The sequence below is a fragment of the Podarcis raffonei genome, chromosome 10 (genome assembly GCF_027172205.1).
Source record: "Podarcis raffonei isolate rPodRaf1 chromosome 10, rPodRaf1.pri, whole genome shotgun sequence".
Lineage (NCBI taxonomy): Eukaryota > Metazoa > Chordata > Lepidosauria > Squamata > Lacertidae > Podarcis > Podarcis raffonei.
In genome coordinates this window covers 17,059,210-17,086,539 of record NC_070611.1, presented here as the reverse complement: position 1 = coordinate 17,086,539, position 27,330 = coordinate 17,059,210, and the positions used below count along the sequence as shown (strand labels likewise).

Sequence of the window (27,330 nt, the reverse complement as noted above, 5' to 3'; positions counted from 1 at the left end):
TCCCAATAGCAGCTGCTTGTTTCCGGGTTTTTATCCGCTGGTGTGGTGAGGTTATTGATGTTGAAGTCTGTTACTCAGTTTGGTTAAGTTTATTATTGCCGTTTTCTGTTTTAGAAGTACAGAAGTGTCCTTGGTCCTGTTGATGCCGGTAGGGTTATATTTAGCAATGTCGTTCCGTTTCTGTCCCAGCATTCTCATCTCAGTTTTTACTTGACCCGATGCAAGACTTGGGTACAGATGTGCAGGTCTGGGTCAATTTGCCAGGCCATTGTTTTGGTGTGATGCCATAACAAACACTGAACTGGAGCAAGGACCCAGTTCACTTGCTATATTTACCTTAACATCAGCCGATTAAAAGGAGTTCAAAATAGTTTTTTGTTTGAATGTTTGCTTTTACTTCAGCAGCATGTTTGTTAATAGATCTTTAATGATAAATGTGTGTGGGGAACCCTGAACAATATTTGAGATTTGTTTTTTCCCCTATATGAAAGGAATGAAGGATTATAATAACAGTTAAGTTCAAAAAGAAATAAATAAAATTGGCTTGGATATAGACTAAAGCAGTGCATTTTTTCTGGGGGGACGCAGGGGTACGCATACCCCTAAACATTTTGTGAATCTTTGTACTTTTGTCCATTTACTGTATTTATTTCCCCCAATTTGAACTATAAAATGAGTCAAAATGAGAGTACCTAAACATTTATTATTATTATTTTTTAAAGCACTGGACTAAAATATGGACAACTTGCTGATTTGCTACCATGCCATGTTCAAGGTGTTACTATTAGTATATAAAGCCTTTAACAACTTGGGGCCAGTTTACCTGCAATTAAAAAAAAAGGGAAAGGATCCCTGGATGGTTAAGTCCAGTCAAAGGTGACTATGGGGTGTAGCGCTCATCTCGCTTTCAGGCCGAGGCAGCCGGCGTTTGTCCACAGACAGCTTTCCAGGTCATGTGGCCAGCATGACTAAACTGCTTCTAGTGCAACGGAACGCCGTGACGGAAACCAGAGTGCACGGAAATGCCATTTACCTTCCCGCCACAACCTATTTATCTTCTTGCACTGGCGTGCTTTCGAACTGCTAGGTTGGCAGGAGTTGGGACAGAGCAATGGGAGCTCACCCCGTTGTGGGGATTTGAACTGCCGACCTTCCAATTGGCAAGCCCAAAAGGCTCAGTGGTTTGGACCACAGCGCCACCGATATCACATTACCCTACATAGGCCCACTCAACCACTTTGATTGGTGGAGTTGGCATTACCTCAGGTGCCACATCATACCTATTCGGCATTTGTAGGAACTTGATTGTTTAGTGTGGCAGCACCTGCACTTTGGAACTCCTTGCCTATTGAGCTCAAGCAGATGCCTTAACTCTGCTCTTTTTGGCACCTGCTAAAAACATTCCTGTTTAGAGCCAGTGTGGTGTACTGGTTAAGAGTGGTAGTCTCGTAATCTGGTGAACTGGGTTCGCTTCCCCGCTCCTCCACATGCAGCTGCTGGGTGACCTTGGGCCAGTCACACTTCTCTGAAGTCTCTCAGCCCCACTCACCTCACAGAGTGTTTGTTGTGGAGGAGAAAGGGAAAGGAGAATGTTAGCCGCTTTGAGACTCCTTCGGGTAGTGATAAAGCGGGATATCAAATCCAAACTCTTCTTCTTCTTCTTCTTGCCTATTGAGCTCAAGCAGATGCCTTAACTCTACTCTTTTTGGCACCCGCTAAAACATCCCTCTTTAGACAAGCCAGTGCTTAGAAAATTGAGGTAACTTTGATCTTTTGAATGTTTTAAAGTAGTGTTGTTATTTTTTTCTTGATTTTACTCTCTTTTGCAAGCCGCTTTGAGGGTTTGTTTGTTTGTTTACAATCAAACAATGTATAAATTTTATGAAATAAAATATAGTAAAAATCCTTTTCTTTTCTTTTGCATTTGTTTCAGTTCAGCATATGATACTAAAACAAGGCAGAAGGTGGCAGTCAAGAAGCTTTCGAGACCTTTCCAGTCCCTTATTCACGCCAGAAGAACCTACCGGGAGCTTAGATTACTGAAGCACATGAAACACGAAAACGTGAGTGGAACAGGCTGTGCGAATTGCGAATAATGAGCTTGTAATTCATCTAATGATTTAGTTTTATTAAAATGTTCACCGGTTAGACACAACCGACTTTATTAGGTTTTGGCAAACATTATTCCGTGCCGGGCTGCCATTATCCTTCATTTTAGATTCGAAACTGATAAGTAGAGATAGCTGTGCCTCATGCATTTCTCCAGATAAAATAAAAACCCCTCTTCTTCTGTTTCAGGTTATAGGATTACTAGATGTTTTCACACCTGCGGCGTCAATAGAAAATTTTAATGAAGTGTAAGTAAAGTTTGACCTAAACTTGTTGGCGAGCTGCTAAGATAAACGGCCAGGCTGAGTTATGCATGCCTAAGTCTTGTTTATTTCTATAGAAAGCATGTGTTCACCTGTCTTCTGCTGACTTCTACAGGCCCTGAAAGCAGTAGCAGGCAGTGTTGGCGTTGTGTTGCTCGCCCAACCTTCCCTCAGCCGTATTGTTTCAGTACAGTGGTACCTCCAGTTGCGAACAGGATCTGTTCCGGAGGTCCGGCTGCATGCTGAGGAATTTGCAACCGGAAGAGCACTTCTGTGGCATGGTTTAGCGCTTCTGCACTTGTGCACATGGCAAAACCTGGGGAAATACTTCCGGGTTTGTCGCATTCGTATCCCGAAGTATCCAGAGGGATATGTAAGTGGAGGTACGACTGTATACAAGATGGAAAGGTGAAGGGCAAGGTGGCACCAAGCTCAGCACAGTGTAGTTGGGATGCTAAGGCATTTACACAGCACCAACCTCACCGTCACCTCACCTCTCCACATCCCATGATGCCTCAGGAACATGACCTGTGGGAGGTAGCTGAGCAACACAGCCGCTCAGATGCAGCTGTCGTTCACTTCATCTGAACCAGGGCTGGGGAAGGTGCTGTTTAAAATGTACAGCAAGTACCTGCAGTGTGTGTGGGGTTTGTGTGTGTGTGTGTGTGCTTTGTATGGGACAAGAATGGGGAACCTTTGGATCTTGGGACTCAAGTCCCACCAGTCCATTCAGCGTGGCCAGTTGCCAGGGATGATGGCAGCTGTTTTTCAACACCATCTTCAGGGCAACAGGCTTCCCATACTCCTTATAGACAGAACTATTTACTGTGTCATAACAATGGTGACTAAAAACTGGCGCCTGAGCTCCCTCCCAGCCTTTTTCTTTTTGTGTTGTGTCTTTTAGATTGTAAGCCTGAGGGCGGGGGGGGGGGACTATTGATCTTTGTAAGATGCTCTAGGAGCCTCCTAATAATAATAATAATAATAATAATAATAATAATAATAATAATTTATTATTTATACCCCGCCCATCTGGCTGGGTTTCCCCAGCCACTCTGGGCGGCTTCCGACAAAACACTAAAATACAAAATAACCTATTAAACATTAAAAGCTTCCCTAAACAGGGCTGCCTTCAGATGTCTTGTAAAAGTTTGGTAGTTATTTTTCTCTTTGACATCTGGTGGGAGGGCGTTCCACAGGGTGGGCGCCACTACCGAGAAGGCCCTCTGCCTGGTTCCCTGTAACTTGGGTTCATGCAGCGAGGGAACCGCCAGAAGGCCCTTGGCGCTGGATCTCAGTGTCTGGGCAGAACGATGGGGGTGGAGATGGTCCTTCAGGTATACTGGACCAAGGCCGTTTAGGGCATTCAAGGTCAGCACCAACACTTTGAATTGTGCTCGGAAACATACTGGGAGCCAGTGTAGGTCTTTCAAGACCGGTGTTATATGGTCTTGGTGGCCGCTCCCAGTCACCAATCTAGCTGCCGCATTCTGGATTAGTTGTAGTTTCCGGGTCACCTTCAAATGTAGCCCCACATAGAGTGCATTGCAGTAGTCCAAGCGGGAGATAACTAGAGCATGCACCACTCTGGTGAGACAGTCCGTGTGCAGGTAGGGTCTCAGCCTGCGTACCAGATGGAGCTGGTAAACAGCTGCCCTGGACACAGCAAAAAGCATGGAGCGTAACTGCTTTAAATGAGTAAACATAGGATATTGATCTCTTGCCTGTACGTTATCTAGTGCTTGTTTATTTATTTGTTTATTTGGGGGAAGTATGTTCCCCCATGCTACTGTACTCGCAGTATCTGTAACCTCCTTGGCCTTCATTGCTCAACTTTCGTATACTTGGCTTAATCCTGCACTGAACTCTGTTGGTAGGAGCCAAAGTTTTGCTTCCTCCCGTGGGAAGAGTCAAAGGAAGGAAGCGTTGGACGCGCTCCTGCGATTCCAGAAACCTTACGCTGAGTTCAGTTTCCCTTAGCCACGGTTTGTGACAACCGAGTCTTCATATTTTTCCCATTTCTCAATCTTGTGACCATATAAAATGCATGGAAGGCCCATTCTTACTAGTGCCTGGAAGCACTGCTTGCAGAGCCTCACCACGATACCGAAAAAAAAGACTTTAGAAACAATTGGATGTGATCTGAATGCTTTGTATTTACAGGTACCTTGTCACAAATTTAATGGGTGCTGACCTGAATAACATTGTGAAGTGCCAGAAACTGACAGACGACCATATACAGTTTCTTATATATCAGTTACTTCGAGGGCTTAAGGTAAAACCTATGGAGGGAGGGGGGGGAACACACTTGAGCTGAAACACAGGATGAAACATCTCTTAAGATAATGCCTGCTGCTCATGTTACTTGTATGTTCTTATTATGTATTCTGCAAAAGCCTTGCCCAACAGAAAATACTTCTTGGGTAAGCACTCATAGGTTTGCCCATAACTGCTTGTGTTTAAAACAACATTTTAACCCCTAGTTAATTGATTTGATCAACCTGTTCAGTTAATCAAAATATTGGTTAAACACTGCAGCTCAATGTGCCACACAGATGTCAGCAGTGCTGAAATCATAATTCGTGGATTAATGGGATTTCTAAGTTCCTCTATAATTGGCACATATGTTTAAGTTTTGCTGCTTTAGCGACAGGAGAAATGTTATAGAGGAGCCCTGGTGTCAGAGGCAAACTGTGTTACAAACAGTGTGTCTGGAAGGGCCTTTAAACTCGCAAAAATTACAGATTGAATTGCAAAACATCAGCAGCTTTTCTTATTGGTGCGTTTGCTCCTTACGTACATCACTGAACATTTGCCACATAGGTGGGAATACAGGCTAACATTTATCTCTTTGTACTGTAGAATAAAAACTCCTGTCGGAGTGGATGACAGCTAATAGCTATCATTAATCACTTGCGTTTGACTTTGTTGTCTGACCTCACCTATTTTCTTTTTATTTAACAGTATATTCATTCGGCTGGAATCATTCACCGGGTACGTTGCACTGGGGATATAATGCACTGTGAGCACGTCATTGGTTTGGCTTGTTGCTCTGATATAGTTGCAAGACTGTTTTTACCTCATTTGTTTTAGCCCTGTTTTAATGCTCTTAACTTTTTTGTTCTGATGCAGGACCTGAAGCCTAGTAACCTAGCTGTCAATGAAGACTGTGAATTAAGGGTAGGATTCATGCTATTTTGATTATTTCGATACGTTTTGAACCAAGACTAACACAAGAGTGGTGCCTGTTGTCATGCCAGCATCTGTTATTAATGGTTGTTGTGGTACCGAGTAAAAAACTAAATTGTAAACCTGACCAATTTAAAACTGATCAGGAAGCTCTCTGAATAAATGAGCAACTATGGAAGTTTTGGTCCTTTCTTTAGGGCAGTATTTCTACAGTAACCACTCACAAGAAGTGTTGCGTCCATTTAAGGCCCTCAATAACTAGATGAAATAGTAGGTGCTGCAGATATCAAGCAACTACTTGCAGTTTGGAACTAGCATTTTGAAAAGGAAGATGTGTATTAACTAACAGTGCAGTCCTTATTCTGCTCCGAAATAAGTCCTGTTCAATGGGGTTTACTCCCAGATAATTTGAATTTAGGATTACAGGCTAAACTGTTACATAGTAATGGACACACCAACAGAGTGGGGCCATCTCTGAGTCTAACCTGACAGTTTATAAGACCTTATTGTTTGTACTGGTTTTGCCCTATTAGGGCTGCAGGTGGCGCTGTGGTCTAAACCACTGAGCCTCTTGGGCTTGCCGATCAAAAGGTTGGCAGTTCGAATCTGCACAACGGGGTGAGCTCCTGTTGCTCTATCCCAGCTCCTGCCAGCCTAGCAGTTCAAAAGCACACCAGTGCAAGTAGAAAAATAGGTACCACTGTGGCGGGAAGGTAAAGCGCGTTCCCGTGCACTCTAGTTTCCGTCGCAGTGTTCCGTTGTGCCAGAAGCCGCTTAGTCATGCTGGCCACATGGCCCGGAAAGCTGTCTGTGGACAAACGCCGGCTCCCTTGGCCTGAAAGCGAGATGAGCACTGCATCCCCGTAGTTGCCTTTGAGTGGACTGAACCGTCCAGGGCTCCTTTACCTTTTACCTTTTTAGATGCTCCTATTTCTGATTTTTTTCAAGTTAACATATCATCCTACATTGAGAAATCCTGGTTAATTATATTTATATCCTACTTTTCGTTCTGTAAAGCGAGAGAAGACATCTTCTATTTATTTATTTATACATTGTAAATTTTTTAATTTGCTCTATCCCAATCAGTTATAAGAAGAAATGCAAACATAAAATTGTTCATGTAGTGTTCAAAGCAGCAGCTGACAATGCCCATTGAGTGGCTATTACTCCACCTACTGTTGCAACGCAGCATGAGAAATGGTCTCACAGCCACCAGAATTGTGTGCAGAGCATGTGGAGAGGGATGCTATCCTTGCAATACCCTCCTGCTATGGGGACCTTATCCTGGATGGAATCTATATTATGAAGCAACCTGCAGACCACTGCTGAGAAATCACAATGATCAAAACAATAGATGAATTGCCTTCCTATTAAACTGAAATATACAAAAACTCCCCATGACAAAGCCAAAGGTCGCGCGTGCAGGCAGACCGTGGCTGCCTGCTGGCGGGGAAGTGTGCTCCCTCTGGACCCCACTCCCCGCTCCGCGATATCCCTACACCTACCCCCCAAAAACCGCGTCTTCATGTGTTCTGCTTCTGACACCCAATTTTTCCACCAATAAATCAGAGCACAGAGAATATGTTTAAGGCCATCTTGTGATGAATGGGATGGATTGTGCCTGCTGCTCAACCCTGTGCAGAAGATCACTGCCTCAGGTGGTTTATAAACATGGGCATAACCAGGCCTTTTTTTCAGCCGGAACTCGTCGGAACTCAGTTCCGGCACCTCTCAGGTGGGTGCCATTGAACAAGAGTTCCATTGTGAGTTCCATTGCACCTCTTTTTCTAGAAACGTATGAATGGGAGTAATCCTATTGAATTCTGTAGCTTGAAAATAGCTACGGCTACACATGGCTCACTCATTTTGCAGGGGAGGTCAAGAAAGAAAGAAACCATTTGGAAACCATATGAAAACAGAGAGCGTCTTGTCCTCCCCCTTCTTTCCCAGCTTTTTGTAAGGGTTTCCACACTTCTTAAAAATCACTCAGGGATCCAAACCCAGTCCTTTCGGCAGCTGATGGATTGCAGCCCTTTATGCAATTTCAGGAGCGCCTTATAATTAATGCCAATATTCCAAATTAGTGAGGAACCGATCACAAATCATGCTGGAGACGGAGGTTCGTCCGTGGCAGGCACATGCTTTCCAGATCACACCAGATCTGCCTTTCAAGTTGGCAGATATGGGTTTAAGCGACACCGCGGGATGCAGTGAACTCCCCAGAACCACCTCGGGTGCATTTCCAGGCATTTTACCTCATACATCCTGGCTTTCCCCTGCCCAAACAGCTGCACTGCCCCCGAGTCCAGCGGAGCTCAACCATCATGACTCATAACGTCAGCCGGGAACCTACTTGAAAACATTTGAATTGGCATCAGTTGGTTTATGGGATGCACTTTTCAAAGTATTTAGATGTTCCTGAATCCTTTCAGTCAGAGTACACTTCCTGAACGTTGAAGTCTAATTGAATGGTAATTGACTTTGTGGATTATCCAAGTGCTCTTGAAAGTATGACCCAATCTCTCTGTGTAATGGTTATTTTTGTATTGTGTGTGTTTTAAAAAAAAAATTAGAAGAAGCTTTGAATTAATAGAAAATGCTTTTATTTTCATCCCAGATCCGCTACAGCTGTCCAGAGAATTAATGAACTTCCGTGAGCATAAGGCTCGATGGGACTATACTATAATATGAGGGAGGGCCTTACGATCTGATCTTGCTGCTGCAATGCATTCAAATGCTTAGGTTGATACCTATACGTTGGACAACACAGTTTTCCAGTGAATGTAAATCGCTGTGACAGGAAGATATTTAGGATGACATTTTTTTACATCAAGCCATTGTCTTAAAGACGTCAGTCTCTAAGTCATGACACACTTAAGTCACAGGGCTTCTGAATTATCCCCTTAATATTCATGGAATATTTTAATGAGGCAGATAAAAAGCTAAATTAGGCCTGGCACAGTGAATTCATTACTGATTAGCTTTCTGGATCAAGTATCCTCAAAAGATTCTGAGTCAAAGAAACAATGATTCAGGCCTCTGCATCTATAACTAAGACATACAAAACAGATGTTTTTACCTGGTGGCACATTTGTCCTCGTTTCACAGTCAAAGAAAGGAAATAATCCATGAATGACCCTAGTAATGACCTTTAAAGCCCTAAACGGCCTCAGTCCAGGATACCTGAAGGAGCATCTCCACCCCCATCATTCAGCCCGGACACTGAGATCCACGCCGAGGGCCTTCTGGCAGTTCCCTCACTCTGAGAGGGAACCAGATGGAGGGCCTTCTCAGTAGTGGCACCTGCCCTGTAGAACGCCCTCCCACCAGATGTCAAGGAAATAAACAACTATCTGACTTTTAGAATACATTTGAAGGCAGCCCTGTTTAGGGAAGCTTTTAATATCTGAAAGACTATTGCATTTTAATATTTTGTTGGAAGCCACCCAGAGTGGATATATACAATAGACAAAGAGCAGGAAAAGAGAAATCTTACAAAGATTTTATTTCTCATTGATTTTATATCCTGCCCTTCCTCCCCAAGAAGCCCAGGGCGGCAAACAGATACACAATTTAGGAAGGGGGGGGGGGAAGCATTCTAAAGCATTGTAAAAGCAATTACAATTAAAAGCCTCTAGTTACAGTTAGAAACATTCTTCCATCCTGCGATCTTGGGGCTGCCAGGAGCAGTATTCTTCAGCCACCAAATGCCTGGGTGAACAGGAATGTTTTCAGATTCCTCCTGAGAGTTAATAATGGGTAGAGACCGGCACACCTCGCTAATACTGGGTTAGTCTGAGAAATAGCAGTTTATGAGAAATTATAATCAAAATAATGGATAGAGAGCATCACCTTCTGGTTTGTGCTGCCTGATTTTATGAGCATGCTTTGTGTCACTGGCCGTCAAGTGAGATCACACCCTGGGAGAAAAAGGTTGCCCTCAGGAAGGACCATAGCTCAGTGACTGAGTACGGTACATGCTCTGTATGTAAAGGGGACCCAGAGATCAATAGTCTGAGCAAATACGAGGCAATTTCCTATACGCCTAAATACTAGGACACCTTCCTTTATGCTTTAGGTTAGGACAGGCATAGGCAAACTCCAGCCCTCCAGATGTTTTGGGACTACAACTCCCATCATCCCTAGCTAACAGGACCGGTGGTCAGGGATGATGGGAATTGTAGTTCCAAATAATCTGGAGGGCCGGCGTTTCCCTATGCCTGGGTTAGGACTCTGCAGTTTTGATTGACTGATGTGTGAATCCTGAACCAGCTGCTGCCTCTCTACTCTAGCACCCTCCCAAAATATACCAAATATTCCCCTTCACCACTGTCACTGATCTGCCAAGTTCTGTGTGTCAGTATAAATGCTCGGTTTTCTAGGTGACTTCACAGTTGGTTCATACTGACTTTAGGCCTCTTCTGACCAGCGAAGGAAAGAGAAACTAGCCAAAGAGCCTAGGTGTTCCTCCTCACTTCTGGGTTCCAGTAAGAAGTGGCAGGGTTGCATGATTATATCTAGCAACATCACACATTATTTTTTCCCTCCAAATGATCCCGCTGTTTTCTATGATACACCTCAAGTTGGTTGCAGGAGAATCTGTTTGGGTAGTAGAGAGAGAGAGAGAGCAGGAAATCTCTAATTGTTGGAACTGTGGGTTAGATATGCACCAGATGTTTCTGTTGTTGTCTTAGATGAGTCACGAGAGCCAGAATAAAGATAGGCTTGACCATTTATATAATAAAAATAATGGGAATTTCATTATTATTATTATTCTGTAGATTTTAGACTTTGGCTTAGCCCGGCAAACGGATGATGAAATGACAGGTTATGTAGCAACACGGTGGTACAGAGCCCCGGAAATCATGTTGAATTGGATGCACTATAATCAAACAGGTAAGATGGAGGGGGGCGGGAATCTCCTTGTGTTGTGCTGTGAAATATGTACCTTAAGGGCTTGGATGGGAATACCTTTGTCATGCAGATTCTCCCCAACCCAGCGAAAAAGCCCCTTCTGATTGGTTGTTTTGTCTTTTGGCAGTTGACATTTGGTCAGTTGGATGCATCATGGCAGAGCTGCTAAAAGGGAAGGCCCTTTTCCCTGGAAACGACTGTATCCTTTCCCCTACAAGTGCAAATATACTCTGGGTCTCGCACTGCTGGTGCCACGGATAGCTTTTAAAGCAGCGTTAGCCGTTTAACAAAAAAAATAAATGGTACAACAAACATATTAGTAATCATTAAAGTGACTGTTCCCCCCACCCACAGCTGGACGCGATAACGGTCATAAAGAGTAACAAACATTGTGTCCTTAAGCCGCAGTAGGCTGCCTAAAATCTTTGCTTTTCTACGCTTCATTTAAATAATGACCCAGATACAAAAACAGCTTGAAAAAGACGGTGGTTGCTGGGCTGGAGAACAGAGATGCTGAAAAGATTCATAGCTCCCTTGGAAAACACAGGGTATTGGCCTAGAATGGCTGGGGAAAACAATGCAATTTTTTATATATATATATATATATATATATATATATATATATATATATATATATATATATATATAAAAGTATTATCCCTCTCTAATTTAGCAGCACCCAGGACTATCTGAAGACGATCTGGTTACAGAAAGGTAGCCGTGTTGGTCTGCCGTAGTCAAAACAAAAATTTTTTTCCTTCCAGTAGCACCTTAAAGACCAACTAAGTTAGTTCTTGGTATGAGCTTTCGTGTGCATGCACACTTCTTCAGACAACTCCTAACCCACAATAATACTACAACCAGACGTAACACGGACACTGGCACCAGAGCCTGCAATAAACCCAGATGCCAACTTTGCTGCCACATACACCCGGACAACACCATTACTGGCCCCAACAACATCACACATACCATCTCGGGACTATTTAATTGCTCATCGTCTAACATTGTATATGCCATCAAATGCCAACAGTGTCCTTCAGCTCTCTATATTGGACAAACAGGCCAAACCTTACGCCAAAGAATAAACGGACATAAATCGGACATCAAGAATCACAAGACAGAGAAACCAGTAGGAGAACACTTCAATCTCCCAGGACATTCTATACAAGATCTCAAAGTAGCTGTTTTACTCCAAAGGAATTTCAGAAATAGACTGGAAAGAGAAGCTGCTGAATTGGTATCTGAAGAAGTGTGCATGCACACGAAAGCTCATACCAAGCACTAACTTAGTTGGTCTTTAAGGTGCTACTGGAAGGAAAAAAAATTTTTTGTTTTGAAGACGATCTGTTCTTTTTCCATTTTGGAGCATATTGAAAGCAACCTGTTTGGGGATTTCAACACTGGTACCAACCAACATGGGTGGCGTGATGCATCCCAGGTGCTGAGTTCACTTTTGAATACAGATTCCATAGGCTTACATCCTTTGTCCATCGTTGTTTGATGACTCATCTTGGAAGCACCACTTCCAGCAAGGTAACCATAGGAACTGGGCAGGCAGCTACCTTTATAAGGAGATGGATTTGCAAACAACAAGCCCCTGGGGAAACCTTCCCCACTGCAATTATTAATGGCACTGTTAGAGACTGAGTAATACAAGAGATGATGGCTTTGGTCCCAAAGACCATGGGTGGATAAGGGCTCTCCTTATTCATTTGTGAAGAGGAAAGGGACAGTATGTACTCACTGAAAACAAGGGCTTTGCCTTTCAAAGCCAACACTAGGAACTGTGCGCACTCCTAGTGCTTGGACTACTGTCATAATAAACCACGCTCTGTAGGCTTAGAAGTGTGAAGGCTTTCAGCTTTGGCGGAATGGATAGTTGGGTGATTCCTTTTATCTTCTAGAGCAGCCTTTCTCAACCTGTGGGTCCCCAGATGTTGTTGAACTACCACTCCCATCACCCCTAGCTAGCAAGGCCAGAACTCAGGGATGATGGGAGTTGTAGTCCAACAACATCTGGGGACCCACAGGTTGAGAACCGCTGTTCTAGAGAGTTGCTAATATATATAACAGAGAGAGAGAGAGAGAGAGAGTTGCACCTTGGAAGTTGAACAGAATCCGTTCAGGAAATCCATTCGACTTCCAAAACATTCAGAAACCAAATCATGGCTTCTGATTGGCTGCAGGAAGCTCCTGCAGCCAATCAGAAGTCATGAAAGCCCTATCAGACATTTGGGTTCCAAAACAACGTTCGGAAACCAGAACAATCACTTCTGGGTTTGTAGCGTTCGGGAGTCAAAACGTCCGAGTTCCAGGGCGTTTGGGAGCCAAGATAGTACTGTATGGGTAGGCTGTGATATATGTTGATATACAGTGGTACCTCAGATTACATAGACTTCAGGTTACATACGCTTCAGGTTACAGACTCCGCTAACCCAGAAATATTACCTCGGGTTAAGAACTTTGCTTCAGGATGAGAACGGAAATCGTGCTCCGGCAGCGGCAGCAGGAGGCCCCATTAGCTAAAGTGGTGCTTCAGGTTAAGAACAGTTTCAGGTTAAGTACGGACCTCTGGAACGAATTAAGTACTTAACCTGAGGTACCACTGTATATCAATCACGGCCTACCCATAAAATGACAAGCTTTGTTTGGTTTTTGGTGATGGATCACACTGTCATAACAACCAAATCTGAGATTTCTACTAAACTCTTTTCCTAAAAAGACCAATGGATCATTCAGCTAATATAGCCGAGGACTTAAAGACATATACTGTATAACTCTGTTTCAGTTTCCATTGTCTGGTGAAGAATAAGATTGCACTGTGTCTGCAAAGATCTTTATGGCATAAGGAAAGTCTACTTCTCTAAACTTCCACCGTTAGATAACGGAGTAGATTAAGCAGAGGTTGGACACGGGTTTGGCAATTTATGTAAGCAAGTGGCTCAGCTGCTATTTCCCCATGTTTCCTGTAGCTTTCTTAAATTTGTACAGATATTGACCAGCTGAAACGAATAATGGAAGTGGTTGGTACACCCAGTTCTGAACTTCTCAAGAAAATCTCATCAGAGCATGTAAGTGCAGTGTTTAACCAGGAATAATCATTGAGATCTATTTGCTGTCTCATGTTGGTTTCCTGAGTTGTTCAGGAACAAAATGTTTTCAATTTACGAAGCTTTTTAAAGCAGTTAATGGCAATCATGTGTAAGCAGTGAATTTTAGAATGTTAAAAGATGCTAGGTGTTTTTAATACAATCCTATTGTGGGTTTGGGAAGCGGGTGGCGCTGTGGGTTAAACCACAGAGCCTAGGACTTGCCGATAAGAAGGTCGGCGGTTCGAATCCCCGCGACGGGGTGAGCTCCCGCTGCTTGGTCCCTGCTCCTGCCAACCTAGCAGTTCGAAAGCACGTCAAAGTGCAAGTAGATAAAGAGGTACCGCTCCAGTGGGAAGGTAAACGGCGTTTCCGTGCGCTGCTCTGGTTCGCCAGAAGCGGCTTAGTCATGCTGGCCACATGACCCAGAAGCTGTCTGCAGACAAACGCCGGCTCCCTTAGCCAATAAAGCAAGATGAGCGCCGCAACCCCAGAGTTGGTCACGACTGGACCTAATGGTCAGGGGTCTCCTTTACCTTTTATTGTGGGTTTGTGAAGAAAAAGAGAACCACAGCATTTGGTTTGTAGGCAACGTAATCAAAGCAACCTATGAAAGACAAGTAAATGGGGAAGCCATAGCAAACACATAATATAGATGCCATTTTCTAAGCATGGTTAGAATGTATACAGTGGTGCCCCGCAAGACGAATGCCTCGCAAGACGAAAAACCCGCTAGATGAAAGGGTTTTCCGTTTTTGAGTTGCTTCGCAAGACGAATTTCCCTATGGGCTTGCTTCGCAAGACGAAAACGTCTTGCGAGTGTTGCGATTTCCCCCCCGCCCCCCCTTTTTCTAAGCCGCTAATAGCCTTTTAGCCGCTAAGCCGCTAAGCCTTTAATAGCCGCTAAGCCGCTAATAGCGCTAAGCCGCTAATAGGGTTGCTTCGCAAGACGAAAAAACCGCTAGACGAAGAGACTCGCGGAACGGATTGTTTTCGTCTTGCGAGGCACCACTGTACGTGGTTGCTTATTCCAGAGGGGTACCTATATTAGGGGCAAAAAAAAAAACAGGGAGAAAAGCATATTTTTAAGAACTAAAAATATTATCATGGCATAAGATTTTGTGGACTTGAACCCATGACATTGCATTCAATAGGCAGATTACATACAACGTAAACCATTGAAAAATGCAGTCACCGGAGATAATACTTTCTTGCTATGCTGTGTTAATTTAACACCAGTAGTGGGAAAGAAGCACACAGTCCTGATGAAGTCCAATTTGAGTAAGACTGAATTTTTTAGCTGTAGATTATTTTAGTAATTTATGTCACAACTGTAGAAGACACTGGTTTGCAATGTCACACTAAGCCAAACCATGGTTTAGTTAGTGCAACCACATGCAGGCTCCCACAAGAGATCATGGTCGCGTTGTCACAGGCATTTTTGCTGTTGACACCATGCATTGAGCTAAACTATGGCTGAAACCTGGACTCATCATTTAGTGCCTTCCAGTTGTAACCAAGGTTGGACTTAATGTGACATGCAAACCAAGCCACTAAGTAATGGTTTATCACTGTCTGTTCTATGTGTTTTTAGTGTGAATCCTGGGGAACGTGTGCCCCCATATTTACCGTATTTTTCGCTCTACAGTGGTGCCTCGCAAGACAAAATTAATCCGTTCCTCGAGTCTCTTCGTCTTGCGGTTTTTTCGTCTTGCGAAGCACGGCTATTAGCGGCTTAGCGGCTATTAGCGGCTTTAAGAAAAAGGAAACAAACTCGCAAGAACTCGCATGACATTTCATCTTGCGAAGCAAGCCCATAGGGAAATTCGTCTTGCGGAACGACTCAAAAAACGGAAAACTCTTTCGTCTTGCACGTTTTTCATCTTGCGAGGCATTCGTCTTGCGAGGTACCACTGTATAAGACGCACCAGACCACAAGACGCACCTAGTTTTTGGAGGAGGAAAACAATAAAAAAAATATTCTGAATCTCAGTAGCCAGAACAGCAAGAGGGATCACTGCGCAGTGAAAGCAGCAATCCCTCTTGCTGTTCTGGCTTCTGGGATAGCTGTGCAGCCTGCATTTGCTCCATAAGACTCACACACATTTCCCCTTACTTTTTAGGAGGGGAAAAGTGAGTTTTATAGAGCAAAAAATACGGTACTCTGTTTTGACACAGAACACAGCGGGGGTGGGGGTTGAATTCACTCTCCTTCCCCCACTACTGCTCCCTGGGTGATTGCTCAAACGATACTTTTGGATGATTCTCATCCCACTCCATGCATCTACAAAGTTGAATCTATTTAATACACAGCAACTGGAAATGGCTTCTTTAAAATATTCAGCAGAATTACAAGAGGACACACGAGAACAGTCTAAGTCAAATATGTCTCTGTGTTTAGTTAAAGACTTGCCGGTAGCATTTTTGGAATAAATGCCTGTTTTGCAAATTACACACTTAAATGCCATTAAACATATTGGGTGAGATTAAATGGATAATTGAAAGATTATAATAGTAGTGAGATTAAAGGGGGCAGTTGAGGGATTCATTATCTACCCATTTTGTGAACAAATAATGATGGCAAGCAGTGAAAAGTATGGCTGTTAATTAGGTTGCCGTGATAGTGGCTTTATTATAAAAAGCATAAAAAACGTTAAGGAGAGAAATTAAAACTTGCAGGTACTTAGAAAAATGCCCAAGCCAATAACATGAGAGTATTGTTGTCTGCTTGCATGTTTTTAACTCAAATGTACCACATTAATTCTTGATGAAGAACTACCTGTCTTCAGGTTGAAGCCTGAGAAGACAGAAGTACGGTTTTGGGGAAACAGGGGGCGGGCGAGTGTAGGGAACTCCCTGGTCCTGAATGGGGTAAATGTGCCCCTGAAGGACCAGGTGCGCAGCCTGGGAGTCATTTTGGACACACAACTGTCCATGGAGGTGCAGGTCAATTCTGTGTCCAGGGCGGCTGTCTACCAGCTCCATTTGGTACATGGGCTGAGACCCTACCTGCCCGCAGACTGTCTCGCCAGAGTGGTGCATGCTCTAGTTATCTCCCGCTTGGAGTACTGCAATGCAATCTATGTGGGGCTACCTTTGACGGTGACCTGGAAACTACAACTAATCCAGAATGTGGCAGCTAGACTGGTGACTGGGAGTAGCCACCGAGACCATATACCACCGTTCCCGAAAGACCTTCTTTGGCTCCCAGTATGTTTCCGAGCACAATTCAAAGTTTTGGCACTGACCTTTAAAATCCTAAACGGCCTCGGCTCAGTATACCTGAAGGAGTGTCTCCACCCCCATCGTTCTGCCCAGACACTGAGGTCTAGCTCTGAGGGCCTTCTGGTGGTTCCCTCACTGCAAGAAGTGAGGTTACAGGGAACCAGGCAGAGGACCTTCTCGGTAGTGGTGCCCACCCTGTGGAACACCCTTCCATCAGATGTCCAGGAAATACACAACTATCTGGCTTTTAGAAGACATCTGAAAGCAGCCCTTTTTAGAGAAGCTTTTAATATTTGATCTTTTATCATGTTTTTAATGTTCTGTTGGGAGCCGCCCAGAATTCCCTATTCCTCGATAGGGAATTACAAGAGTTATTACTTTAGGTTTTCTGTTCCTCCTGTTTCTCTGTTGCACTCAGAGCTGCTCTTGGTTGCTTGGCCATATCCTTCCCCAATCATAGCATTCTCTGACCATTTCCTGAGGTGTTTCTGGTGATGTTCCCAGAATGCCAGTTATAAGTGTTCTAGGTTCTGAAGAAGGGTGCTTGTGGAAACTTGCAAGTAAGTTAGTCAAACACTTAAGGTAAAGGGATCCCCGACCGTTAAGTCCAGTCGCGGACAACTCTGGGGTCGCAGCGCTCATCTCGCTTTACTAGCCGAGGGAGCTGGCGTTTGTCCGCAGACAGTTTTTCCGGGTCATGTGGCCAGCATGACTAAGCGACTTCTGGCAAACCAGAGCAGCGCACGGAAACGTCGTTTACCTTCCTGCCAGAGCAGTACCTATTTATCTACTTGCACTTTGACGTGCTTTCAAAGTGCTAGGTGGGCAGAGGCTGGGACCGAGCAACGGGAGCTCACCCCTTCGCCGGGATTCGAACCGCCGACCTTCTGATCGGCAAGCCCTAGGCTCTGCAGTTTAGGCCACAGTGCCACCCGCATCAAACACTTGCTGTGTAGTAAATCCCAAAGTCCTATTAAAAGGCAAACTCGCTTTTCAAATGCACCTAACGAATGTAGTTATTTGCTTTTAATGAAAAGCAGCTTCAGGAGGCTGTAATTTTCAGCACATGAGAGTGGCATGGGTGTGGGACGATGAAGCATGTCTGACTTGAATTATTTTTCATATGAAAAACGGAAGTGAGCAGGAAAACATGGAATAGACAATAATGAATATAATTGGTCCAAAAATATAGCTTAGGTTTCAAAGTGTGTATGAGCAAGAATGTCACTTCTGCCCTTTTTATTGCTGTGACAGTACATTTTGACATTTCTGATGCCTGTTAAAGCGATGATGACTGCGTGATTCATATGGTTGCCACTGGGAATAGAGGATATGACACCTCTTTGCTGATCGCTGCTTTTCTAGTTCACCTCTGTAGACCTGTGGAGATTCTGCAGTCATGTATTTAATAAGGTGGTTTTTTATATTCCTTGAGGGTCACTCAGGGCAGTCCCTCAGGTACACTGCTGAGTCCAGACTTCACTCAAAATACCTGCCGTCTCCACCTGCTGTCTTATAGAGAGCATTAGGACTATCCCTTTATATTTGTGCATTTACTTTAGGTATGTGGGCTCAGGTGTGTTTACCTTGGAATCCACCCAGGCCAGAACACAGACAGTTAGAACTTCAGAATATATGTGAGAACGCAAACATATATGTCATTAAGGTAACATTCAGAGCAAGTAGTCATTATAGGCAGTGTTCTAATTTCCTAACTCGCTAGCTTAAGTTTCATAACAGGGGTCTGATACTTCTACATATACTTTCATTATCTCTCTCATCTGATTCCCCTCCCCACACACGCCCAGATACACTTCCACACTCTACCAGTTACCCCCTAATATCAACCATCCTCCCACTTAATTCTTCTGTCACAGGGTTATATCAGGGCTTCAATAGTATCTGATTTATACCCATGTTTAGCAGAGGTGAGATGGATGAAGAGAGCTAACCAAAAAAAGTGGTTTGCCTCTCATCTTCGAGTTGCCATTTTATTAACTCTCATCTTACAGATTGATATCTATAAACCTTGCAAATATTCAGGGATGCCTGGTTGTGTTGAAATGCCATTATTTTTTATGCCTAGGCACCAAAGGAGTTGTGTGTATTGATTCCCCAAGGGTGAATATATATATATATATTTTACCAAAAACCTAAATACATGCATCCACCTTCCTTTATTGCAGGCCAGAAAGTACATAGAATCTCTACCACACATGCCTCAACAGGATCTGAAAGCAGTATTTCGTGGAGCCAACCCATTAGGTATGAACTTGGAGGTTTTAGTATTGACTATCCTTGTTTTGCACAGGTACAGTCCGCTCAGGTAGAAAATGTATGGTGTTGTCAATTTTTCAAATGTCTTCAGTCTCGTATAAGGGTGGAGAACCTCAACCCAAGAGGCTATCTCTTAACTAGCCATCGTGTCTCTTCTAAGCCGTGCTCTGCCCTGCATCCTTCTTGAGAGCTTTTGCCTGGCTAGGATGTGAATGTGATAATACCTTTTGCTTACCAGAATGGTAACACCTGAGTTTTGCATGGCTGAAATGTAGCCTGCTGTACAAAGGTAATACATGCCTCCATTGTTCTGTCCCCTTCTGCCTCTTGCCTCACCTGCCTCTGGAAGGTTCTCCATGAAGGATCCTTGGACCGTATCCCTAGTCTAATACAGTGGACACTCGGGTTGTGAATGTGATCCATGCGGGATGCACATTCTCAACCCACAGCGTTCGCACCCCAAGTCTGTGCATGCGCGGGTTGCGATTCAGCGCGTCTGCACATGTGCGACTGCCGAAACCCGGAACCCATTCCAGTACTTCCGGGTTTCGGCAGTCCGCAACCCGAAAAAACTCAACCTGAAGCAGACGCAACATGAGGTATGACTACTGGGACTAGCAACAGAAGTACTGCACAAGGCACTGAATCATTCATTTTTTAAAAATGAATTTTCCGTTCAATGCCCGCCTTTTTAACACAACATCACAGCCTTTCTGTGGTTGTCCAGAGGCTTAACTGCATGTAACTACCTGTGATGGGATGATGAGCTGCTTGTGCATAAAGTCCTAGTCCCTCAGAGTTTGACTAAGTCCACAAACCTCTGTCTGTGACGGAGCTCCTTAAGCATGGCTCCATCAGTCGCTCGTTGAATCGGACAGTGGGCGTTTACGGAACTTCTTCCAGCATAAAAGTTCCTTAACGGAAACGCGTCTTCTGGACTCTCGGTGTGACAGTTTCCGGCGAGGAGTGGGTGTCCCTATGGGAGGTCCTGAAACCTCCCCGCTATTTTCGCTGGAAGTGTCTCTGAGCCCTCCCTCCGACTCACTTTCCCTTGGAGCTCTTCCTCTCCCCCTGCTGGTCCCCTCCTCAGCGGATAAGTCTCTCTCAGCCTCTGTGAGCCCTTTCACCTCCTGTTTCTCCGATGGCAGTTCCCTGACACTACCTAAAAATGCATTTTCGGGAACTGTAAGTTAGCTTGTAAGCAACTACTATGTAGCTCCTGGTTATCTGACTCTATCCTTCTGTTTGTTACCAGAATGGCAGTATATATATCATCAGTCTATGGTTCAATATTTATTGTTTTTTGTTTGCCTGGAGGCCTTGTAGAGTGGACTGGGTTAGCAAATCTCCCCCCTCCTCCTTCCCTAGCCCCTCTCTTTTTCAACATACACCAGCACAAAAGCCCTGGATGGTGAATGTGTGTTTACATACTATAGTAGTAAGGTAAAGGTAAAGGGACCCCTGACCATTAGGTCCAGTCGTGACCGACTCTGGGGTTGCAGCACTCATCTTGCTTTATTGGCCGAGGGAGCCAGCGTACAGCTTCTGGGTCATGTGGCCAGCATGACGAAGCCGCTTCTGGCGAACCAGAGCTGCGCACGGAAACACCGTTTACCTTCCTGCCGGAGCGATACCTATTTATCTACTTGCACTTTGACATGGAGGAGGAGGAGGAGTTTGGATTTGATATCCCGCTTTATCACTACCCTAAGGAGTCTCAAAGCGGCTCACAATCTCCTTTCCCTTCCTCCCCCACAACACTCTGTGAGGTGAGTGGGGCTGAGAGACTTCAGAGGAGTGTGACTAGCCCAAGGTCACCCAGCAGCTGCATGTGGAGGAGTGGGGACACGAACCCGGTTCACCAGATTACGAGTCCACCGCTCCGAACCACTACACCACACTGGCTCTCGTGCTTTCGAACTGCTAGCTTGGCAGGAGCAGGGACCGAGCAACGGGAGCTCACCCCGTTGTGGGGATTCGAACCGCCAACCTTCTGATCGGCAAGTCCTAGGCTCTGTGGTTTAACCCACAGCGCCACCCACTCCCTCCTTGAGGATCCCCACCCACTTGCCCAACACACTTCCTTGCCTTTACAGCACTTGCACAGATCAGCAGTTGTGAAGGGAGCAGAATTGATCGTGCGGGACTTAAATGCAGCCTTGGTTTGGGGATCAGATTGTGTATTGCATAAGCTGTCGGTCTGACTTCCTGCTTTTCAACCGAAACGTTGCCCAAGGTTACTCGTGGATCTCTTAATTCAAAGTCTAAGGTCTCCCTGTTTACCCTTAGCACATAGCAATCTGGTTCAAGGCTCTCTCAAACCCTGTAGCATTCAGAATTGCTAAGCTAATGGCAACCAGATGTCGCAAGCCACCTGAGATTACTGCAGCAAATAAGGTGCTTGCCACTAGACAGCACTTAATATTGGCTGTGATCATGCTAGTTATTAATTAGTAATTAATAAACTGTGAGCGTGCTGGTAATTAAATGATGTTTTATACGTTTTGTATGCAGAAACTTAATTTGGCTAAGTATCAATTATCTAGCATGCCTCTGTAAATATATCGCTATTTTCTTTCTTTAAAATATACACAAACAGGGATCTGTTATTTTCTTTTCATCATGGTTCATCTGTAATTTCATGCTTGACTGTTTGCATTTTGTGCCTGGGAACTGATTCCCAGATACGAAATGCATTGTACAAAGTGGTACCAAATAAACATATTTATGATGCTATTTTTTCCTTTGGTTAATTTTTAAAAAATAAATATTTTGCAACCTTGAGATTAGGTTGTGGAAGGCATGCAGCATTTTACTCAAGATATTTCAGTTTTCCTGATGATGGTGGTAAAGTGAATTTTGGATTTTATTTTCTTTTAATCCTAGCTGTAGATCTTCTTGAGAAAATGCTTATACTGGATAGCGATAAAAGAATAACAGCATCAGAAGCCCTTGCGCATCCTTACTTTGTACAATACCATGATCCTGATGATGAACCTGAGGCAGAACTGTATGATGAATCAATAGAGAATAAAGAACGGATTATAGATGAATGGAAAGGTAAAGAAGTCTGTCGTTCTGCAGTTGACATGCAGAGCAACCCCCACCCCAAATTCTAGAAGACCAAAGAAAATTGGGTTTTTAGACAGTTTTTACAGAACTCTTTGATTCCATTTTTAGGACTGCATGAGGAAATGAAATCTCTTTGCCTGGTTTTGCTCAGTTATCAGTGACTTGAGGGGATTTCTATTTTTGGGGGGTTTTTTTGGTTAAGTTTTATTTTGAAATCTAAAGAAGGAAAAGCCATTTGTTCAGAACTTGCAAACATTTGATAGGAACTGGCCCCGGCATGTACATTGTGAACTATGGGACCTGTAGCTTCTTGCTAGAATTACTTCAGATGTTTGCTTTAACCTCAGCCGCTGGATGTTAACAGCATCTTAAAATATATAGTCTCATTTCTGCTCAAGGCTAAAGTGACAAAGAATATCCCTTGCTAGCAAAACATGTTGCCTGTGACATTATTTAAACAGAGTAAGGCTTTCAATGGCACCTTGAAGTTTTAAATAATGCCACTGGCAACAATTTTTTTGCTAGCAAGGGATATTGTTTCAGGTTTAAGAAGTGAGTGAAAATGGGCACCTGAAAATTACATAAACACGCAACTCGCTTTGTGCAAAATATCCTATGGCTTGGATCCTATGTTAACAGCATTCAGAAGCCTCTCTGAAGGGTTGAAAGAACCTCTCAACAATGTGGGATGGCGAGTCGGAAAATGGAGGGCAGGATTTATTGTCTGAAATTTGACATGAGCCCTAATACAACATTTAGGTTGACAGAAGGTTCCTGTTCTACCTTTCTTCCTTTCTGATGAGCCTTCCGCACCCTATCTCCAGAGAGCATTTTCAGGGGATGCAGTAAAATTTCTTTCCATGAACTTCCACCTTATGTTCGGGTTCTAGCCTGTGTTCTTTTATTGTGTTGCGTGCTCAACACATAGGGCATCACCTTCAACTCCCCCAGTGTTTCCCAAACTTGGGTCTCCAGCTGCTTTTGGACTACAGTTCCCATCATCCTTGACCACTGGTCTTACCAGCTAGGGATGATGGGAGTTGTAGTCCAAAAACAGCTGGTGACCCAAGTCTGGGAAACACTGATACACACACATTCCAAGTTGATTTTTCCTTTTTTGGCTGCTGAGTCAAGAGACAATTCCACCTGCACTCTAGTTAGGTGCAGGGATCTGAACGTCGACTTGCTGCTTGTTACCAGTGTATTCAGACACTTTCTTCTTACTTGGTTGAGTTTAAACACTTGCACCCTTTCATTTAGCAGCCTGAACTTATGCATGTTTATTTGGAAGTGAGTCCCACTGAGTTCAATGGAAATACTTTACCTGAGAGAGTTTTGTGGCGTATTTTCCACAACTTGATGGTGATTGTGGTCCTCATCCACCAATCTGGGATAAGATAGCCTGCCCGGTTGTATAGCTAAGGAGTCCACCTTCTGCTAGGTCAGGCTTCCTCAACCTCAGCCCTCCAGATGTTTCGAGACTACAATTCCCACCATCCCTGACCACTGGTCCTTCTAGCTAAGCATCATGGGAGTTGCAGGCCAAAAACATCTGGAGGGCCGACGTTGAGGAAGCCTATGCTGGACCTTACAAAATAACCTCATTCCCAATGTACCCTGTGACCCAATTAAAAGAATTTTAAGTCAATGCACACATGTGTGCTATGGAAATACTTTAGCTGAGAGAGTTTTATGGCGTCTTTTCCACAACTTGTTGGTGATGGTGGTCCTTATCCACCAATCTGGGATAAGATAGCCTGTCCAGTTGTATAGCTAGGGAGTCCACCTTCTGCTAGACCAGACTTCCTTAACCTCAGCCCTCCAGATGTTTCAAGACTACAATTCCCATCATCCCTGACCACTGGTCCTTCTAGCTAGGCATCATGGGAGTTGTAGGCCAAAAACATCTGGAGGGCCGAAGTTGAGGAAGCCTATGCTAGTCTTTACAAAATAACCTCATAACAAATTACCATTCACTGGGTGGGGGGTGGGAATGTGTATTCACACCGTGAGAAAAAAGTTCTTTGTTACACACTAATTCACCCCCCCCCCACACACACTGCCTATCAACATTTATTTCTGTAAAATGCAGTAACCTCCCTTTCTTTAAATAATAGACAACCCTTGGTTTAAAGAGGCAGAGGACACAGTTGTATTTTCCCCCCTACCACTTGAAATGTTGAGGCAAGCTGGTTTTTTTATTATTCGCATGCACTTCACCCAAAGACGGGTATTATATAAGGAATGTTTCAGTGAAATGCCTTCTAGCAAAGCTCACAAAGAAAAGCAGAAGTGAAATCCTTACATACGCTGGGCTTTCGATTTTAGAAAGATACGTTGTTTTCCCAGAGATTGTTGCTGTGATGTGGCCAACCATCATTAATCATAACACTTTTTGATTCTTTGTCTCTTAAGTTTCGATTTTAAGAATGTCTGTTTTAGTTTCATAAAAGCTTTCGCTCCATGTTTTAGAGGTTTTGTACTGTATTCCACCATAAACCATCTTAAAGTTGTAGAAGCAATGTTTTGAAATTTAAAGTGTTTCAAACTATGTTAGCATTAGTTCTCATCAGCATCCAGATGCTAAGATTTCCCCCTAGAGCTGCCTTATCTAGTTCTTTCAGAAGAACTGGGTGGGCTTTTAATTTAATTTGTAAGTATAGTAATGTCACTAACATAAGGTCTACTGATCTTAACACCTAAGTGGGTGAAGGGGGGAAGAGATTATTGCTCAGTTTTGTGGGGTGGGGCTACATTATTTAGGACTTTAAACACTACTACAAGTACCTTGATTTTGTTGTTCTTTTAATACTACATCTCATCTCCATCACCTCCACTGTGTCTGAGTGTGAGAGAGACCATTTTTCTACGCTCGGCTGTTCTATTTTAATTTAAGCAGTGTCAGTCTGTGTGCAAGCAGAACGTTAAAGTTTTGCATCCATGAGATCATTCAAACCAAATAGCGAGACAGGTAGGTACTTTCATTCAAATTTAAGGAAAGTTTCTGTAGTTGATATGTCCATGTCAATGTGGGGAAATTGTGTTATTTTGTATCCTGGGCAAACTAGTCAGACGACACAGTGTGTTCCTGATATGGACTGTACATTCCATTTTTTTTATTTTAAAAAGCGAGACTTCTAATGATCCTAATGGAGTTAGGATCCTTAGACAGATAGGGAAATGTATTTAAACGGTCATCAGCAAGACATGCAGAAATCTGTCTACTGGAGCTGATTGTTTTCCTGCAGAGTTGAGTCATTCATCCTCTGTGCTAGAGAAAAATGTGTTTTTAAGGGTTTTATAGCGATAGTTTGTTACAGTACAGTAGTCAGCACAGACTATCCTTCAGTATATAGTTGTTGGCACAGCAAATCTGAGGTTCAGGTTCTTGGTATATTAAACTTGTATGTCTCTCTGTGTTGAGAAAGCGAACAACCACAGACATTTCCTTGAATATGTGTGTTCCTTCTGCCTTCAACGCCCTGATGCGTATCTAAATTACTAATATTTCATATTCACGTTGGGTTTTTTTCTCTCTCTCTCTCTCAATCAAGAACTTACATATGAAGAAGTGATCAGCTTCAAACCACCCGATTTAAAGATGGATAGCCTTGAAATTGAACAATAAATCCAGAACCTTATCTTTTTTTTGCCATGCTGTACTATGAAGACTATTAAACAGATTGCATTGCAATTTAATTTCATATACCACAAGCGTAGATTTTACTATCCAAAGATCTTGGAAAAGCTATGGGAAAGCAGATAAATAGCGCTGAAGGAAAATGTATCCGGGGTGTGTTTTGCCTTGTACTACGAATGTAATAATTACAGAACATTAAGAACTGCTTCATCATGACAAATGATGCACTGAGGGTTTGTTTTTTTACAAAAAAACTGTGTCTTCTCTGCATGTCTCATTCTATTGGTTGTGATGCCAAAAACGGTGATTTTAATATTATTTTGAGGTTGTACAGTTAAAGCATGAATGTATGTTGAAACAAAAATAGAAGCCCATACAAGCAATTTATTATTTTTAAGAGTTACCTTAATTCTATGTTGTGTTATGTTTATTTTATTTTTTAATTTATAGATAGTGCCTTTAGGAGAAGGGGCCACTGTAGAAAGTTAGTCATAATAGATACCTGTAGTGGTTTTCATGACCATGCTAAGAGTTTCTGGAGTGATTGACCGACAGTTGGGAGTCAGAGAGTAAGATCATTGTTTTGTCATTAGAGTTTGCCGTCATTTTTCCTATAGTTGTAGAAAACTGCAGAGCACAGTTTTACTAGTGATCTAGCCCTAAAATGGTCCACTGTGTCAAGTTCTAATGAGTGGAATTTATCGCACACATTTGAGTTCTTTGAAGATCTAGCTCCCCACTAGAGCACTTTCTCTGTAATTTTGGAGTGCCTGTTCCTCTCCTGTCAATAAACTGTTTTGAAAACAAAACATGTTTCCTGTGCTTTAAATTTTTTTATGATGGCAATTAATTTTAATCTGGGTAAAAATGTATGTGCTGTGCATGAGCTGAAACTAGAATGTCTTTGGATTAAAAATAAAATAAAATCTGCAGCATACTATAGAACGTATAAAGAAGTGGGTGGACAACTCTGGCCGGCGTATGGTAATGTGTATATCAATATGTCCATTAAATACATCTAGTTCAGATCTGAGACTGGTAGGTCTCTGCTTGCCTCTGAAAGGCAAACTCATAAATGGGACACTTCCTCTTTCCATACTCTCACTTAGGACCTTCCTCTGGAAAAAGCAGCCTTGGAGTTTGAGAGTCTTTGTATGTTTGCGCGCGCGCACACACACACACACACACACACACACATATATATCTGAGGCTCCGTTCTGCTATGTAAGCCGGCCTAGCCATTAAGAGTAGTTTCTGAGGCCCTGTTCTCTAGTCCTCCAGCCAAGAGCCATCTTGCTGGCAGATATCAAGGATGGGGCTTTTTCAGTGGTGGCCCCTTCCCTAGGGAGATAGATACACTTGGTCTCATTGCTGGAAGGTTCCAAAATTGGGGAGCAGCATCTTGAGCATCTCTTGGGATAAACTAATAGATATACACCATAATGACGCAGTAGCTACTTAGAACAGGGAACCATATGGAAACTGTTTTTGTAAAGAAGTTGTCCACATAAGTTAGCCAGTTTGAACTATCCCACACAAGAGCAACCTG

The 27,330-nt window shown here is 43.4% G+C and overlaps 1 protein-coding gene across 1 annotated transcript in view; it reads left to right on the top strand.

Annotated features, from left to right (window-relative positions):
• The window catches only part of LOC128422645 (mitogen-activated protein kinase 11-like), a 49,687-nt gene extending 23,097 nt beyond the window's left edge, over positions 1-26,590 (top strand). The window contains exons 2-12 of the mRNA XM_053406922.1: positions 1,934-2,063; positions 2,299-2,357; positions 4,536-4,647; positions 5,337-5,366; positions 5,505-5,552; positions 10,343-10,457; positions 10,603-10,674; positions 13,470-13,549; positions 18,979-19,057; positions 21,956-22,129; positions 25,696-26,590. Coding sequence (XP_053262897.1) covers positions 1,934-2,063; positions 2,299-2,357; positions 4,536-4,647; positions 5,337-5,366; positions 5,505-5,552; positions 10,343-10,457; positions 10,603-10,674; positions 13,470-13,549; positions 18,979-19,057; positions 21,956-22,129; positions 25,696-25,769 — 973 coding nt within the window. The 3' untranslated portion in view covers positions 25,770-26,590. The remainder of the gene's footprint in view (positions 1-1,933; positions 2,064-2,298; positions 2,358-4,535; positions 4,648-5,336; positions 5,367-5,504; positions 5,553-10,342; positions 10,458-10,602; positions 10,675-13,469; positions 13,550-18,978; positions 19,058-21,955; positions 22,130-25,695) is intronic.
• Positions 26,591-27,330: the final 740 nt, after the last annotated feature.